General features: G+C 44.5%; 1 protein-coding gene across 1 annotated transcript in view; it reads left to right on the top strand.

Annotated features, from left to right (window-relative positions):
- Positions 1-20385, top strand: part of cckbrb (cholecystokinin B receptor b) — a gene marked incomplete at both ends in the record, with an annotated part of 211543 nt that overhangs the window by 131942 nt on the left and 59216 nt on the right. The window contains 1 exon segment of the mRNA XM_084314019.1: positions 2993-3120. Within this exon segment, the coding sequence (XP_084170145.1) occupies positions 2993-3120 (128 nt within the window).

Below are 20385 nucleotides of genomic sequence, written 5' to 3' on the forward strand. Positions count from 1 at the left end.
GAACAGACAATAAAAGTCCCAGATCACAAGGTTGAAAAATAAGTAAATCCCAAATCATCATGGAGTCCGGAAGAAGACAGGGGCACTCGGCTCAGCGGTTGGGGTTTTAACAATGGCAGCTCGGTGTCCTCCAGGCCTCCAGAGGCTTTAAACGCCGCTAATGAGACCAGCTCCACAAGAATGAAATGGATTCAGAGCAGCATAAAAGCCCTTTAGGGACTAATAAGCAAGAATAAAACCCCGGGAGGATATAGACAATAACCACTTTTCTGAAGGATGTAGTTACATAAGTGAGATGGAAACAAACCATTGTATTGTGTGAATCTTGAAACCAAAAATTGTCTTATTGATAAAAACACACCAGTGAATGAGTCTACAAGTTGGACAGAGCAGGCCATCCAACCTGTCCCTAGGAGGAACCATGATGAGTGAGGCCTGTGCAATTTGTGATGAACATCAATGCACTGTCCTTAACCCTTTCACTACCACACTACAGACGGTTAACCTTTCACTACCACACTACAGACGGTTAACCTTTCACTACCACACTACAGAAGGTTAACTTTTCACTATCACACTACAGAAGGTTAACCTTTCGTGTGGCAGTGAAAGGGTTAACCTTCTGTATTGTCGCAGTGAAAGGGTTACCCCTTTGGTAGTGTGGTAGTGAAAGGCAAAAAAATAAAAAGTACAGTACAATTTAGTACAATTTCTATCAACGTGACGGATGATAGTAAGAAAGACCTTTAACACTATGTGGACCGTCGGGCGGCTACGTGGCGTAGTGGGCAAGGCGCTCGCCACGAATGCGGAGACGCTGGGCTCGCCAATTGCTTTCAGTTTAGCTGGTCGCTCATACTAATACACATTGGCCGTATTAGGGGGTGGGAAACTGATGGGTGGGGATCGGGCGTTGTGGACAGCGACTCCTACAGGTCGGTTGGTGCGCCTGCGCAGTAGAATCAGGAAGTGTCTGGGGCAGCGTGAGCCTCCCACGCGTTACTCCTCGCCACTGAGAGATCGAGCTGCGCAGGTGAAAAGATGCGACTGCTGTTACCTCAAGTACTGGAGGGGACTTGTGCTATGTATGACTTAGTCCACATTGCAGCCGGCTTGTGGGAGGCAAGAAACAGTGTTCGTGACAGGGGAGGGTTGAATTGGATGATACGAAATTGGGATGGGAGAAAAATATAGAAAAATGGGAGAAAAAAGTGGATAAAAAAAAAACACTATGTGGACCGTCCACGAGTAAGTTGTTATTGTTTTATTCCATATTTATAACGCTATTAACGTCCGCGATCGACATGCAGGACCTACCCACATATTTGATTTTCGAAACATGCAATACCGGCCAGATCCGCTTAGGGGCGCCATCGCTCCACTGCAGTATCATTGAGGGGATTTAAAAAAAAAAACGTTTCACTGTCTGTGGGCGGATCATATGAGCCTCGGTTCCAAATGAAGACCCTCCATCTTTGATCCCGTTACCGAACGCATATTTCAGCCTGGAATAATGGGATTTATGATTAGCCAATGGACATATCGATCTACCAGATTCCGATGACTAATGACGAAATGCTGCCGGCAATCACATGGCCTGACGGTAGGATACTATTCCCCCAAATTACAGCTGGATTGGACATTGTTTTAAAACCTAACGTGATCGATCAGTGACATTGGCTACCTGAACGCACACACTCTATTGCTAATCAATAATACTAATCGGCGTTCCCCGCCGCCCCCATTTCATCCATAGATGCTCTGTAATAGTCCGGATGCTACGCAGTTTGTTTTATTTCATTTGTATATATACAGCAGAAATGGCGTTTGATATAACAGCGCCAACGTTTAGCCTATTATCTAGCTCCCGGGAAAAAAGACGAGACGAAAAGTACGATAAACCTTATATTCACGACGCTATAAAATGACAACAGACTGATGGATTTTTATTTTCTTTAAGCCATTATGAAGGCACGGTTTATGCACTCAAGTGACAATGAGAATGGACAGATAGCAATACTATAAATTATATATATAGCTCTTAGAAAGTACATTGGTTTGTAAACAAACCTCTGTCCTCTGGCCTATAAATCGGCGCAAGACTGGTCGCCAAAGTGTTAATGAGATTGTCTGTGGGAAGGACAACAAGGCAGTTGCAACACACATTGATTGATGATGCATAATCAATCCCATAGATGAAAACGGCACTTAAAAAAATGCAACATAACAGAATACAAGCTAGTTGTCAGGTGAAGTACTCCATCACGGGGAGTCATAAATCATGGGGAGTCATACATCCCTGATGATCCTGGTGGTGACTAGACCTTCTGGATGTTACCAGATCTAATAACATTCATATGAGCTGCGGGCATCTGAAGGAGAAGAGAGAACATTAAAAATACAAGGACTCCTGAATGTTTAATTTAAAGGGGCACGCCAACATTTTGGCAACTGTGCTCACCACAAATGAATGAATGGAAGCAGATACGGACCACTAGCCTATAGCTTAAAACTCCGGGAGAGGTGTTTCTGGTCAACAGCTATAGGCTAGTGGTCCGTATCCGCTTACATTTGTTTGTGCAACGCTAGGCTACAGTAGCTTGCAGCCAGATTGCTTTCTACTGAACACACAGAGGAAATTGGTATCTATATTCTTGTCTGACTCTGGAGAAGACGGTAAGTGCATTTCCCCAAAAGGTTGGCGTGTTCCTTTAATTCTTCCATGTTTGGACCCAGAGCCTTGTTAGGAAACCTCTCAGCTCAGCTGATTGTCTCTGGACAGCTCATGAGAAACAGACTGACATATTGTGTTTAAAAAATAAATGAATAAATTAATTTTGTGTGTGTCTGTCTGTCTGTCTGTCTGTCTGTCTGTCTGTCTGTCTGTCTGTCTGTCTGTGTGTGTGTGTATGTGTGTGTGTGTGTGTGTGTGTGTGTGTGCGCGCGTGCGCATCGGAGTTCTTACCCAGGTAACTCCCCTGTGTCTCTGCAGGTGCATTCTGCTGCTGCTGCTGCTGTTTGTGATCCCTGGGGTGGTGATGATCGTAGCCTACGGACTGATCTCCAGGGAGCTCTACAGGGGCATTCAGTTTGAGACGGGCCACAAGGAACAGCCAACTGGTGAGGCCTGGAATAATCATGAGACATCTCTATAAACGTTCATTCATTCCATTTTTATTTTCACTCAAGATTTACACTGAGGGATTTACAGTGTGAGTATAGAATATAATGGAATATACTTTATTGTCATTATACTTGTGTACAACGAGATTAGGGACTCAAACATAAGGTGCTGATAATAATCACAATACTATTGTTATAAAACAGTGATTTTAGCCTGTTGTTTGTGGTTATCCTCTTCTGGCCATCTCTCCATTGTGTATCGTTTGTTGTTCATGGTGGCAATCGTTCGGTGGAATTCTCACTCCCACTCGCTGACTGGCTAAAACAATATCTCTTCTCCCCTATTGCATCCGGAAAAGAACGTAAGTTGAGTCGTCATTTCATATCAGAAGGATGTTTATTCACCATAAACAAAGGTCTCGTACAGAATTAAACAAATTTTAAGTCTTTAAACTCTTAACACTTTGTATGCCACTCACAGCTTTTCTCGGGTTTACCCCCCGACCGCTGAATGCCACGTCACGAGTATTCTCCTTTTTTTTCCTTTTTTTTTTTTTTTATTAGCGTTCTGAAATCATATTGCATCAAGCGAGCCTACCGTTGGAGTTCCAGGCACCGCCAGCGCTCAGATGTGAAAAAAGCGCCCCCTATCGTCTCCCAGATGGTAAATCACCCTTTTGGATTAGACTCAATGAAAGTGAATGGGAGAACGGATTTCTGACTCCACATTTTACTTCTCACTGATGTAACCGGGGTCTACCAGAGTTCATTCTGGAGCCTTGGTGCCACGGCGAATATGTGTTCTACTGTACACACGGTGGATCAATACAATTATCGATTTTTTCAAATGGCGATCGGAAATTGGAATAAACCATTTGGATACCATCTGACCTCAGGTAAGGAATCTATGTTATCAGTCTTAGGATAATCAGACTCGTTTTCACGGATATATAAGTGTTTCCTCCTATATGTGATATAGCTGTTTTGACTGTAAAAGCCATCAGGAAATAAGAGCAGCGATTATCAGCGCGCGGCACGAGCGTGCGCACACATATACTATCGATCATCTAGCGTTTACTTGAAAACGATTCATAAATAGGCCGACAAATGACAACGTTCTGGAATATTCCAGTAAAAGACGATTATCATAGAATGTGTTGTTTTTTCCGCCAAAACGAGTGATTTTCAAAATGCTATCAAACTGAAATGAAGCGATAAAAATACAATCTGCTTTGACAATGTTGACTGGAAAATGAGTCTTTGATAAGCGACGGGCAGATTAGACACAGCCATAATTTAAAACATAGATTAGGCGATATTAACGTTAACATTGGAGCGGATTGTGGCATTCAAGGGGGTAAAAAGGAACACACGGCTGGCAATCAAAGTGTTACGCATCGGGCAGCCCGACGGCGGCCCATCATACTCTAATGCCAGGGTTAGGAAAAAAAATAAAAAATCCAGGGCTTTTTTTGCCCCCCTTAATTGATTTTCGGGGGATTTTATTTGTATTTCGGGGGCACAGCATCTTTATGATGAAAATGTACATAAATATTATAAATAAATTTGACACTTTTTTTTTTACAGTCTTCGTCCCTATGTTTGATAACGTAATGTTAATGTCTCCATATATAGGGCTCTACGCTAACCTTTTTCCCAAGGAGCACATAAAATGTTAATAAATAAAATCTAAATAAAAATTTAGGAGCACACAAAGAAATTTAGGAGCACAGTGAAAATGTTTCAAGTAACACAGAGTTTATTAACAAACTATTTATCACATGCATATTATACTGTGCGTGTGCACACTATGAATAGAAAATGGGGGACCCTGATGTAAACAAGACGAAAGTCTTTCTCTGGTCTGCATCCCCTTAACAATTGTGTGTATTGAGCCGTACTGTATTGTACCCATTCTGCAATCTGTTAAATAAAGTTTTCATTAATTCATTCATTCAAGGGCTAAACATCTGTGCAAATAGCACATACCACCAAAATCACAAATTGCCCCATGCCTACTAGACGCAAAGGATATCGGTTGTCAAGCTGCTTTTGTATGTTGTAGTGTTGTTATGATACCAACATTTTGACTTTGATACAGATAGGAAAGGCAATGGAATATATTATTAGATGACAGAACATTGAAAATTCTTTATACAATTATTTAATTCATTATAATTGAAACGCTATTGAATAATAGTTAATTAATAGTTAATACAATTATTCTGTTACAGCTACAACTGAGCTATAATTTATACTATAGCTACTGTCCATCAATGTCTTCCTTTTGAATTAAATAGGTTCAGGAGAGAGATGTAGAGATGGAGAGGGAGAGAGAGTGAGACACACACACACACAGATAGTAGAGCCATATGAAATCCATTTTTAATTTTTATTATTTTCCCAATTCCATTAAATTTTTTCCCAAATTCCATTTTAATATTTCAGAATTCTGTATTTAGCCTTTTACGCCCATTTTACCATCAGAAATAGTGTCTAATAAGTGGGAATGAATAAATGTCCACAATTTAATAAGATATAACAGTCCATTTAATGTTTTTAAGTGCTGCAACTCAGAAATACAGTTCAATTTTACACAATATTTTTCAAATAATATTGTGACAAAATAAAAATACACATTTCAAGTGATCACAATGTCAGTAGCCTAGCTATATATATTCTATTGTGATGGAATATTGTTGTGAAGGGCCAGATTAAACCGAATATATATATTTATTTATATATATATATTTAATTGTATTTGTATATTCTCTAATATTCCCTGATATCCCTTGTATATTCCTTGTACAATATGCATTGAATATCCATTCTAGCCTACTGAACATCCCATAATAGTCTCCATTCTACTATTGGTCGAGACCTTGGTGCCAGGCTGCCATACCCCCCAGACCCAGTTCAAACGTACCGCTCAACATGTACGAACAAGTCCTAGTTCCGCGTAGGAATCTGGCTACCGCACCACTAATGGTACTATTTGTTCATAGTGCGTATATATACTGCGCTACTAAAGTAGGACTTCCTTTTTAGTCCAGTTTCTTACCCTCCAATAGAGTGACAGACGTAAAGCCTCCCCGCGACGCCACGTGTGGGAGTAAGGCCAAGTTCGGCCTACCATCGGTATTGAGACATCGTGTATATTAATATTTGAATAGTCATATTTGGCACTATATCGTCGAGTTGGACGTAGTCTATTAAGCTAATAATAGTCTATTCATATGTAGTGCTTCGTGCGGTGAGAATACTATCGTAGTCAGTACCCCATCGTTTCGGGCAGAGAACTGGCTGCTTATCCAGGGTGGCCGACCCCATGTGAGGCTGCACCCGAGGAGCCCCAGAGCCGACGAGCGAGTGGACCTGCATACCGGATTATTCTACCGACGACAGCCCGCCTTCCCAGGCACGGATTATGCTTTGTATACAGTGATTATTCTATGGATAAAGACCAACACTGCCGTGTGTTGGAAACCCCCCCCCCCGGAGAGGACGACAGGTGAGGAGACGCTCTACACGACGAGGTCGCTTCACGTCTCTCCATCGTGGACCGGAGGAAGCCGGCCCACAGAGAGTCCAACTGCTTTCATCTGTGGATCGAGGATCGCTGAGGCACCGAGCCGCACAACCGTGGGTTCTCCCAGGATACCCTCGGCCAGACGGATACAGCCAGACTCTACCCCCCCCCCCCTTCTCCAGTTGTCTTACAAGCGACCGGAATTCCCCCCTAGTGTATCCAGTTCTATAATCATTAGAGTATCATTGCTATTATTCCTTAAATATTCCAGGTTGTATATTTACCGCCTGCGCCACCAGAGATTGGACGTTCTCTATTGATATACCAACGATTACTCATTTGCCATAAAAGTGCATCCTATTTCAAATCATAAATGTAATTAAGTGATTGCTCTACATACCTTTTGCTATGTATTAATTATTATTAAACGCAGACTTTCGACTTGGTACATTTGTGTTGGATCGTTTCATCTACGTGGGAGTGTTTACCATAATTATTTATGCCTAGTACTGGGTGGCCAGAGTCTAAAGTACAAGAGGTAGTGGTAGTAAGTATCATATCTAACAATACAGTCAGGGAATTGTACCCCTCAGTTACAAATATAGTAATGCATAATTTATGCACCTTTAGTTTATTTCATTTATAAAGGACAGTGTAGGCCTACTGACAATAATTAGCAAATACTGTAGATGGGTGCACCAGATTTAGCAATAAGCTATCATTTCCATCTATAGTCCTATGTACTGTAATGTTACATAGCCATTTAAATCACAATAGTGTCAGTGATTAGCCTCGCCCTCTAGCTGTATCTATTGTGATCACCAGAGATCATCGTTAGAGAGCTGGTGTGTTTTGGGAAGCACGGTCCTTGTTCCTGACATGGCTTTTGAACTGATATTCGCACATGTTTTTGCGGGTCCAGTCCACAGGGTATGTTGACAGAATTTGCAAAACACCTTATCGACTAAAGCATAAAAGTCATTAGGATACTGCTCTGCTCTGAATTTAGGGGTTAGTGGGGAATTTCTTCCGACGTTAACGTTAAAAGACGCACCGAAGCAGCCAGACGCTTGGACATTTCTCTGTGTTGTGTGTAACACACAGCGGTCCCCGCCTCCCTCCCTCCTTGCAACAAACATACCGCGTCACAGCAGGAAACTCTACTGTGATTGGACGTTTATGCGCCTTGTGGAATGTGGGACTTGTAGTTTCTGAACTATTAACACTTTCAGTGCCGGGCCGTGTTTTCCTTTTTACCCCGTTGATGCCACGGTCCACGGCCCATGTAACGTTAATATCGCCTAATCTATGTTTTAAATTATGCTATGTGTCTAATCTGCCCATCGCTTATCAAAGAATAATTCTCCAGTCAACATTGGCAAAGCAGATTGTGTTTTTATCACTTCATTTCCTTTTTATAGCATTTTGAAAACCACTCGGTTTCGAAGAAAAAACAACACATTCCCTGATAATCGCCTTTTACTGGAATATTCCAGAACGTTATCATTTGTCTGTCTATTTATGAATCGTTTTCAAATAAATGCTAGATGGTCGATAGTATATGTGTGCGCACGCACGCTCGTGCCGTGTGCTGATAATCGCTGCTATTATTTCCTCATGGCTTTTACAGTGAAACAGCCATATCACATATAGTGGAAACGCTTATATCTCCATGAAAACGAGTCTGATTATCCTAACACTGATAACATAGATTCCTTACCTGTCATCAGATGGTATCCAAATGGTATATTCCAATTCCTGATCACCATTCGAAAAAATCGATAAGTATATTGATCCAACGTGTGTACAGTATAACCCATGCTCGCCGCGGCTCAGAGGCTCCAGAATGAACTCTGGTAACTCCGGCTGCATCAGTGGACTTGAGTCCATTCCAAAAGGGTGATTTACCATCTGGGAGACGATAGGGGGCGCTTTTTTCACATCTGATCGCCGGCGGCCCCTGGATCTCCAACGGTAGGCTCGCGTGATGCAATATGATTTCAGATCGCTAATAAAAAAAATTTAAAAAAAATCCAGAGAAAAGCCGTGACGTGGCTTTCAACTTCACAATTGTAAACCCGAGATTAGCCGTGAGTGGCGCTCAAAGTGTTAACACTTTGGCGACCACTGGGCTTAGGCCCCGTTTAGACGGAAACGCTAGCAGGTGAATCCGCAAAAATATTTTTTCAGATGTGCCTTTCGTTTATACGGAAACTGCGTTTTTACGGGGTGAAACCGTAAAAAAGTGAGACCACCTTCCAGGGTGGAATTCCTAGAAACGGTAAACCTTTGCGCTCTCGTCTAAACTGTCAAACCGCATAAAACGATGACGAAAGGATCGTCAAGGCTCTCGTCGCGCCTACTGCTTACATCACAGGCATGCGCCAGTAGCCTAGAAGCGTAAACAAAGCATGTCTGATTCTATCCATGGCGATCACCTGAAGGCTACATTGGCAGTACTTTTAAATACACAAGAATCTGTACCGCGGCTATCACAACTATTATGACTGGACCCCCACTGTCTGTGAGTGACTCTGCTTTGGTCCAATCACATTCCCCACCCACACTCTGCGAATCAGAGGCAGAGTAGGGCGGGTCTTCACAGCACGTCATGTGACATATGCGCCAATCGTGTGACAGCGGGGCTCCGTTGTCTCGAGTTGTTACAGCCTCGTCTGCACGGAGAATTCCACCCCAAAACGCTCGTCTAAACGCAAAATTAAAAGTGAAACCGCAAGACGACTTTTGCGGTTTCTGTTCAGACTTCCATCCCAAAACGCTCGTCTAAACGTAGCCTTAGTCTAATTAGTGGATAGAGGACCGGGGAATGTAAACAGACGTGACCCTGTTTGTTGAGCTATATCTATACTTTATAGTATTGCTATCTGTCCATTCTCATTGTCAATTGAGTTCATAAACTGTCCCTTCAAAATGGCTTAAAGAAAAAAAAATGCATCGATAGGTTATCATTTTATAGCGCCGTGAATATAAGCTTTATCGCAGATTTTGTCTCATATATGTAGCAGGGTGGATTATCCCTGCTTTATGGGAGTGGTTGTTCTAATCTATCTGAACCCCCGTCTTTGGGCCTGGAACGTCGAACTGGAGGGCGGGCAGCAGGAGCGGATGGGGCCCAGGATTTACTAACCTGGGGGGTGGTACTCTGGTCCTCCTCGCCTTCCAGGGCGGTCAGCAGTAGCTCCCCACACACTCTCACTTCCCCCAGTACCTCCGTTAGCCCTCCCACACCTGGTGACTGTTAGTTGACTAAAGATATTGCACTCCCCCAAAGCAGTACCCTTCCTTGACAACCTGTAGAGACCTTTAACCATGTGATACGAATAGGGTGGGAAGGGTTAAATAGTAATGCTGATAGTCATATATTTACCCGGTCAACAAAGGTTAGAACAAGGCTCAGTAATAGACACACACACCGTGCTCCCATCTACGTCTCCTTTATATAAGGCCTGGTCAAGTAGCAATTACAGATTATAACTTCATGTGGTTCATAGGGCGGCTAGGTGGCATAGTGGGCAACCATTGTTGTGGCGACCTCTGCTGGAAGAAGAGGTGTCCTCGGCTGCGTCGACGAGACGTCCACTGCGGGGCTGCTGACTGAGCTGGCGTGCTCTAAACTGTTTGCTACCTTAAACACAGCTAAACTGTGGGTCTTGGTGGACCCTCCTGCTGTCGCCTATACAGCTAACGCAACGTGCTATAGGCACCACCTGTCTTCAGCGACGCTCGCCTTGTGGTATACTCAGAGTCACTATAGCCGTTAGCAGCAAGCTAATATACCGCTTCAACTTCTAGGATAACACGTTATTTACTGAAGTTGGTTCTTCTTTCCGTTTCACTTATTCACACACTTCTCTATTGCTTGTACTTCTAGGATAACCCGTGTTATAGCAAAGTACTTGTTATCTCCCGTTGCTCTTCAACGGGGCTCTTCGAGAGCACACGTCCGCTCACGTTCGAGTTCACTGTCGAAGAGAACTTCCTCCTGGTACGCCCTCCGAGTAACCATCTCTCACTCGCTGCTCCTTTCTCCTCCGCTCCGCCTGCCGCCACTGCCCCCTGCTGGCGACCGCAAACTGGTCCCACTATAGGACACTCAAGGCAGGAAGAAAGATGCTTCAATGTCACGTTAATGGTCCATATCGAAGCCGGAGGGAAGAAGAGCACCTCGCATCATTAGTCCGGGCGAGATATCAAAAAGGAACACTGTTTATCATGTCTTTGTGCACACAGGGGAAGTAACAGATTAAGTTAGCACTTCTGAATAAATAGCAGAATATTCAGGATGCTACATATATTTTCTGGAAAGCTAGTTATGGAGCTAATGGGCCCACAAGGCATACTGCAGTGGAGCGATGGCGCCCCTAAGAGGATCTGGCCGGTATTGCATGTTTGCGATTCCACAGACGAGGGTAGATCTGCAGAGCCGGTCGGGGATCTCGACCCGGTTATTAATATGGAATAAAACAATAACAACTTGCCACGGCTATATACGTGCCTCTGGTCCACAACGCATGGCACCGAAACCCGTATAAACTCGTGGCTGGTCCTTAATGTGTTAACAGCGGAGCTGTTTTGTAATCTTCACTCGTCTCGCACACTGCGAGTAAATAATTTTTTCGGTTCGCACACACATATTATTAGGGGCAAATACGAGGGAAATGCTCGCACTGTAGAGCATATATATAATTATATATATAATTAGTCAACTGTCTGGGGCTTTTCTTGCCCCCCTTAACTGATTTTCGAGGGCATTTGGTAAATTTTTTAGGGCATTTTGCCCCAAGCCCCGTTAATTTCGAACCCTGTCTCATGCACTCGCGCACACGTCACGGCACTTTGCCCTCGTCTGTCGGCTCCGAGCTGCGCTTTCGCCGATCACCCAATACATTGTTGAAATTTGAATTTGCCGCCTTCCGATCGTCACCACACTCAACCTATTGCGTGATTCCATTCTTGAATTACAAGACGAAACATCCGGCGAGTGTCATTTGACAAGCCGTTCGGACAAGTGACCACGTCCGGTTGTGAACGGTCCTGAACTGACCAGTCACCACTGATGGCGAAAATTATTAACCACAGTTGTAGCCAAGGAGCGTCTGCTCCAAAAGCGATCTCAGACGGGCGCTGAGAGTGGGGGAAGGTGACACAAGAAGACTAAGAAGTCCATTGTTTTGACAAGAGCCTCTGAATGAATGGGAGCGGCATACGGATGCCTTTGTGACAAACGATGGTAACAACTTTACACCAAAGTTCTTCTGGTTGGGATGGTGTCCAGGCAGAACAACTCTTCTCTGCGTAGTTTGATATTAATCTAACTTCTTGTTGCACATCCTCATGTTTTAAGAACTGCCTGTTCTTACGTGGAGCTCTCTTCTTTTATTTTTGTATTATCTTTTCCCCCCTCCTTTTTCCGTTTTTCTCCCATCCCAATGTTTAGTCGTTATGCCAATTCCCAATCCCCCTACCTCCGACACATGTGTAGCCAGCCCACCGCTTCTTTTCACCTGGCAGCGTGGACTCTGTAACGTGTGGAAGGATCACACTACCTTCCCCAGATCCCTCCCTCGCTGTGCAGGCGCCCCGACCGAACTGTAGGAGTCACTGTTTACAACGACCAGGACCCACCCCACCGGCTTTCCAACCCGCTGACACTGCCAATTGTATCAGTATGGACGGCCGACCAAGTCGGAGGTACCGCAACTGGATTAGATCCCACTGCCTCTGCGGTGGTAGACAGACGCTTAGTCCGCTGTGCTACCCGGCCGCCCATGGCGCTCTCTTCTTAGTGCTAGCAGTAATCCCCTCCTCCTACATGTGTCTCTGGATGGCTTTAAGGTAGTCCTTGCCAATTCTGTTAGTGGAAAAGGTGATCATCAGTTAAAAAAACACTAGACTGAATTTATAGTTTGAACTATAAAAATTCACACACCCACACACAGCATGTAGGCGTTATTTATATTTCTAACGTGATTAATTCATTCATCGACTCCATACAGTGATCATAATCAATAACTTACCCATGGATCACGGCATATTTGTACTAGTGATGTGCATCTCCATCACTGAGGCCGATGCGATGCGCATCTCGATACGGTGCCAACGATACGATACATTAACGATACATTTGAAGCAAAGGGCGATGCGATACGATTCACCCCCTGTTGAGATACGATACGATTCGATACGATTTGATTCAACATAATGCAATTCGGGGCGATACGATGCGATTCAACACGATGCAAAATAATGATAACATTTTATGGTATGACAGAGGATTTGGTTGTATTCCTTATATGCAGCTTATATTATTATTCAAAATTAAATAATCTACTGTAAGACAATTTATATAAAAACTCTTGGGTGCCTAAGAAGACTTTTGCATAGTACTGTGTTTTCTATCCACTTTAGCTAAAAAAACACACACACACACACACACACACACACACACACACACAATGTATATACACACTACTGTGAGACAATAATAATCACACACAAAGGGATAATGGCTTATAGCAGACTTAATGATTTTATAATATTTCAGATAATGAAATTAAATGTTTATCATCAACTATCCAATTAGTATTTATATTGTAACGTTTGGCCACTTTAAATCATTGAACAGAGAGAGAGAGAGGGGAAGGGAGAGAGGGGGAGAGAGAGTGAGAGAGAGAGAGAGAGAGAGAGAGAGAGAGAGAGAGAGAGAGAGAGAGAGAGAGAGAGAGAGAGAGAGAGAGAGAGCGCGCGTTTGAGTTTGAGTGTTCTGATGCTCCGTAGCTGACCACACCAGGATTGCATTTTGTCAACACAGTTGGAACCTGGAGGAAGTGATATAAAAAGAAACGAATTGCCAATAAATGTGAAGTTATCTTTGAACCTGTTGTCAAGCATCTTCAATATATCCCCCCCCCCCCCCACCCCCATTTCCTCACTAATGGAACTGGTGTTGCAGTGTCGCGTTAGTTAGTTAGACACTGTAGTTTAGCGTTAGCTGAACGGCTAACTGGCCAGAGGCTACTAGCGTTAGCCAGTTGATCAATTCTATTCATGTCTCCTCGACTCCCACTGTTTGTTGTTGATAACTGTGACGTGGCTCTCGCCTTCTGTACTAGTAGCGAAGCAAAGATAGTATATCTGCTGTGTGTGCAGTCACAGTGCACTGCTGACAGAAGTGGATGAGAGGAAATTATATGAATGAATCTGTTTTGACCGATGCAAAGATACTACAACAAGATGCATCGCGATTCAGCCTGAATTGTAGCCGATGCAGACTTATTCCACCGGTGCACTCGCATCGTGAACGTTTATGCCGGTGCACCTATTCCACCGGTGCACTCGCATCGTGAACGTTTATGCCGGTGCACCGATGCGAATCGATGAATCGTCAGATCACTAATTTGTACACCGCCAACATTGTACTGGGTCCATGTGCGTTGTCTCTTCTTCTGAGTCGATTTTGTGCCAGCTGTCATCTCTACCTGTCACCCAAAAGCAAATAATTGTCCCATAACAAACATTTCTTTTTCCGGTTCTGTTAACTCATTGAGCGCCACGCTCTTTCCCCATCTGTACTGCCTGGCGCCAGCTTTTCTTTACCATTTCGGGTTTGGTGGTCAATGAGTTAATGCAGCTATCATGTATCGCTGTTGGTAGATTTCAATTTCTTGATACATGATTGTTGAATGAACTTGCCATTCTCTTTGTTATTCTGGCCGAATTTACAAGTGAATCGTAAAATCTTGTCCCATCTCTTTTTCGGGGTTTGTGTTGTCCAACACAGTTCATTATTTCATCGACTTCATGTGCAGACACGCTCACATGAAGCTCCGGTGCATCTTTCTCAGTCACACACAGCCCCCGGTAAAAAAAAAAAAAAAAAACTGTAGCGTTATGTGAGATGTCCAGATCAGGGATAACGTCATCGTCGGATTCACTCTCGCTCTCGCTCCCACTCTCCGGCTCACTGTCTCCATTGAGATAATCCAAAATACATGGTCCCAATTCATGTCTGTCCTCTTCGAGTATCACATAATCATCATCAATAATCATCAACAATCATCAATCACTATACAGAGTACGAGAAAGAGAAAAATGTAAATACAATCCAGGGCTGTACGCTAAGCTTTTTCACTAGGGGCACACTTGCCCCTAAATGAGAAATTTAGGGGCAAAACATTTTTTTTAGGGGCAAATTTTTAAATAACAATTTTACCATTATTTATATCGATTGTTTTTTATTTAAAAAAAAAAGAAAAAAAAATATTTTATATACTTTTTTTTTTAATAAAATATATATATTATATAATCATACTTGTAGTTGTATTATCTGCGAGACATCGCCACCACGCAACAAGTCTAAATGCTCGCTATATGCAACCAGCTCCACTGTCTGTGTGTACTGAGTAGCCTCCAGCTACGGCCAGGATTCTCCGGAGCTGCAGCTGGGCCCTATACTGTAGCCTCCAGCTACGGCCAGGATTCTCCGGCGCTGCAGCTGGTCCCTATTGACTATATTCAGCGTGCCCTCAGCTCGAATACGCATCGACTCAGTGTTATAAGACATTGATATCAGGACGGAGCTATCTGAACTATTTAGTTTAATGGGACGTTTCGTTTTGAACAGTAAGCTAACGCAAGCTATCATGCACTACTAGACTTACTGGAGCATTTGTTGATAGCTATCAGTAGCTAGCCGGCTGGCAGGCTCACCGAGGTCCCAGTGTTTACAACAGCCACGGGTGCGAGAGCGCTGGAGGAGGAGCAGACGCCGCAGCTCGCTGATCATACCTGCTGAGTGCTCACTGCTCAGCTCGCGTGAGTGACGTCATCGCGTCATCACACGCCTTGGATAATTTAGGAGTGAAATGCGAATCCAAGGCTTGAAAGCACTACGGGCGACATGGCTCAGGAGGTAGAGCAGCCGTCTGGCAATCCGGAGGTTCCCGGTTCGATTCCCGCTCCTCCTGGGAAGCGTGTCGATGTGTCCTTGAGCAAGACACTTAACCCCTAATTGCTCCCGATGAGCAGGTTGGCACCTTGCATGGTCGCCTCCGCCGTCGGTGTGTGAGTGGGTAATATGTAAGTAACAAATTGTAAAGCGCTTTGGATAAAAGCGCTATATAAAAAACCAGCCATTTACCATTTACTCGCAAGCCCGCCCCCAGATAATATTTACCAATCGCAACGGCCAATTAAAGGGGCAATTCGCGACGATATCATCGCACTGTACAGCCCTGCAATCCCTTAAAAACATACACGTTCAAACACAATTTAATAATTACAGATTGTGGTCAATAGCTTGGTCAACTTGGTTAAAAAAAATTATAATAATTGAGTGAGATATTGGGCCTGTATAGTTTCCAAAACTCGTTGATGCCATAAGCTTCTGACGCTCTCAAACTTAGATTCTCCCGTTCCACATCCACACGCAATAAAGCCACTGACCACGACGTAGTATTAACTATTTAATGTCCAATTCGGGTTATATACTTTCACGTTTCCTAATTATATATAGAGCGAGATTAATAAAGTTTATCCAGGGAAAGAGAGAGAGGTCTAAAAACTGTCTGGCTCCACTCTCTCATCACTCGGCCTGACCGCTGGTACAATCTGTGTTATTATCTTTCTAAACAAATTCTGCCACCATGCCGCACCTGACAGTAATCCATGACATCACGGTTATCATGTCAAACTAAAAGTCCCTCTGCCTATCAGCCAAATATCACGTAAAAAAACAAACTCTAACAAAGAAATCATTCTTACCGGGGGCGGTCGGGTGGCATAGCGGAGATTGCGCTTGTCACCAATGCAAGAGGCTGCGGTCTCGACTCCCGGAGTCAGCATCGCCCTGCGGCTTGGGCCGGTCGTCATACTAACTCGTTTGGCTGAGTTAGGGGGAGGGAAGTCGTGGGTGGTAATCTGGTGTTGTGGACAGCGACGCCTACAGGTCAGGTCTGGGCGCCTGCTCAGCAAAAGGCAGGAAATGGTGAAGGCAGCGTGACCTCCCACGCGTTACACTTCACCAATGAGAGTCCTCGCTGCCAGGTGAAAAAAGAGCCACTGTCTCCACATGTGTCGGAGGAAGCATGTGGTGGACTTCAGGGTTCCCTTGTACCGACCAGTAGGAGGAACATGCACACAACAACCAGGTAGGGGAGGGGGGGAATTGGCATAACTACTAAGGCCCTGTCCACACCAACGCGGGGTGTTATGTAACCGTGATTTAATGTGCGCAGTTGCACTGTTCGTCCACACGCAACAGGGTTTTTGGAACACTGCAACCGTGGTCTTTTAAAACCGGAGTCCAGGGTGGAGTTTTGCGCGCATCCCGGTTGCAGTGGTTACGTGTGGACATAGTAACCGAGATTATTTCCAGTGTTTACGGCAGAGCTGTCCCAAGTAGCGTTATATGAAAATTATTGTAACAAACTTTTGTTCGAAACGTATCATCTGTGTTGAAGAGTGTTGTGATCAACTGATGATGTCTGTTGTCGCATTCCTGACCTGATGCTCAGAGTAAACCTGTAGCTACGGCTACCAACTAAGCTCATGTGTTGTCAAGTTATTGTTATAAGGAACCCAGTCCAAACTACAACAGTCTGCATCCTCTTAACAATTGTTTGTATTGAGCCGTATTGTATTGTACCCATTCTGCAATCTGTTAAATAACGTTTTCATCCATTCATTCTACTAGCGTTAACGTTACTACGTTAATGTACCATAGCCACAATGCTATACTATTATAATGGTACATCCCAATCACGTTAGCACGTAAGCTAACAAAATCTGCAATCTTTTTGTGAGACTAAACTCCGCTCTTGGTGGTAAATTGTGTTGATGTTGGTTTTGTTTCATCAACAAATGAGGCAGAACACAGAGTGAATGTATCCTTTTTTGTTTATTGCACGTTGTTCTAGCTGTAAACTGTAGAATATTTGGCTGTGAGCAAGGAGGGATGTTTGTTTTCCAGGCTTCAGTTCAGTTTCCGGTATTAACACTTTAAATGCCGACGACGAGAATTGTCGTCTTATCATGCCCCCGTTGAGTGCTGACGACGCGATTTGTCGTTTGATTTTTTTATTAGCAATCTGAATTCATATTTCATCAACCGAGTCTCCCGTTGGTACAGCAGCCCCTCCAGGAGCTCCGATGGGAAAAAAACGCCCCCTATCGTCTATCCCTGTGTAACTGCAGGTCAGTTGATTATACTGGGAGATCCCTGTGGGATCTGTAGAGGTGGAGCCAACTGGCTCCATTATGCTGGCGAGCCGTCTGATGATGAGGGATCTGATCGCGAGACGGAAAGCAGCCTGGAATATATATTTACAGCAGCCAATAATCAATCAATAAACGCGATCGATATTTGGAATGGCGATCAGGAATTGGAATAATCTTTTTGGAGAACATCTGATCTAAGGTAAGGAGTCTATGTTACCAGTCTTGGGGTAATCGGAGCTGTATTCACTGAGATATCAGCATGTGCCGTGTGTGTGTGTGATCTTGAGGAAACGAGAGAATAGATTTTTCAGCCCGCCTCTATAGCGTGCATAAGTACACATATACTATCGATAATCTAGCGTTTATTTGAAAATGATTCATAAATAGGCCGACAAATGACAACGTGTCTAGTGTATTCGAGAATATTCCAATAAATGGCGTTTATGGGGGAATATTTCAATTTTCAGAACATTTTCAAGAGAACGATAGCTTTTCGAAATGCTATAAAAAGGATATGAACCGATTAAAAAACAATCCGTTTGGACAATGTTGACTCCAAACAAGTCATTGATAAGCGACGGGCAGATTAGACACATGCCCCTGTCTGGACCCCCTGGAGCTTACCAAGGAGTTCCTGTCACTCTCTCGACACGGACCCATGTCTTCCGTCCGCAGTAGCACTGGAGTGCACCTGCTCCCATTACCCCAAGAACATTCCCAATCTGTTGTACATTTCTGGATGTAACTCTTGCCTACTTGGGAATACTATTAAACAACCTGAAACGCTCCGTTCTCTCTTCTCCTGTGTTCAGCAATTGGGCTCTGCTTAAAATTGACTACAGCTCAGCGTTCAACACCATAGTCCCCACCAGACTGGTGGACAAGCTGATCGAGCTAGGTCTGAGCTCCGCCCTGAGCGCCTGGGTACTGGACTTTCTGAGTGAAAGACCCCAGGCGGTCAGGGTGGGGGGTCAGACCTCCAACACCATCACCCTGAGCATCGGGTCCCCCCAGGGCTGTGTTCTGAGCCCCCTGCTGTACTCACTCTACACACACGATTGTGTGGCCAAGTTCAGCTCCAACTCCATAGTGAAGTTTGCAGACGACACAGTGGTGGTGGGGCTGATCTCGGACAATGACGAGAAGGCCTACCGGGAGGAGGTTGAGGTACTGGAACGCTGGTGCCAGGACAACAGCCTGCTCCTGAACATTGGTAAAACCATGGAGCTGATCGTGGATTATAGGAGAGGACAGCAGGAGACACACACACCACTGATGATAAACGGGGCTACCGTGGACAGGGTGAGCAGCTTTAAGTACCTCGGGGTCCACATCTCAGAGGATCTGACATGGTCAACACACATAGACACAGTCGTAAAAAAGGCGAAGCAGCGCCTCTACCATCTGAGACAGTTAAGGAAGTTCAGAGTATCGGGGAAGATACTCCAGTCCTTCTACTCCGGAGCTGTAGAGAGCATCTTGACTGGAAACATCACTGCCTGGTATGGAAACAGCACGGCACAGGACAAGAAGGCCCTACAGAGAGTGGTGCGCTCAGCCGAGCGTACCACGGGTATTGCACTACCTCCCCTGCAGGCTCTATACAACAAGAGGTGCAAATCCAGAGCCTGCAGAATAATGAAAGACCCCCACCACCCCAATAACAGCCTGTTCCAGCTGCTGAGGTCAGGCAGACGCCTGCGAACCCCAGCTACTAGGACAGAGAGGCTTCGGCTCAGCTTCTTCCCCCAGGCCATCAGAGCCTTGAACAATGAACACTGAGTGCCACAGAACACTGAACTTTTCACACACAAGCACACATGAGCACACACACACACTAGCAGCCACTTTAACATGAGCAGGCACACACTCATGCCGCACACGCCCACACTTATGGCTAAAAAGGAAAGGTCACTTTAAAAATAGTATAACAACAGTAACAGTGTATTGCACTACCAAAGGACCTAGCATGTCCTATATGCTCTGTAAATAACTATGGACAGATACCGAGATGTCCCACCATGTTACCTGTTACCTGTTTATTGCACAATGTTGTTTTTTATTGGATTCTATTATATGTTGTACCACTGTATTGCACATTGTTGCAGGCAAGACCACCCGCATTTCATTGTATACTTGTATGCCGTGACAAATAAAACTCTTGACTTGACTTGACTTGAAACCCATTCTCACAGAACACCACGACCAATGATGTCAGAACCAGCTACACTCGAGATCGAGGAATGGAGGAAGTTTCAGAGGCAATCCGTGAGTATTATCAACGGCCAGACTGCTCGGGTAGACCAACTCGCCCACTCAATTGATGCCGTCACTGCTCAGCTTACCGCTCTCACACTCGGCTCTGCGGAGTGAGACAGACAATGCAGCCGTTTCGAGGCATACGTCACGGCTCAGCAAGCCCTGCCAGACTCCCCACCCACTGCTGCGATTCCCCTGCACAGAGAGCCCCACGTCCCCGCGCCGGAGCGTTATGA

This window comes from Notolepis coatsorum, assembly GCF_963971535.1.
Source record: "Notolepis coatsorum genome assembly, chromosome: 5".
Classification (NCBI taxonomy): Eukaryota; Metazoa; Chordata; class Actinopteri; order Aulopiformes; family Paralepididae; genus Notolepis; species Notolepis coatsorum.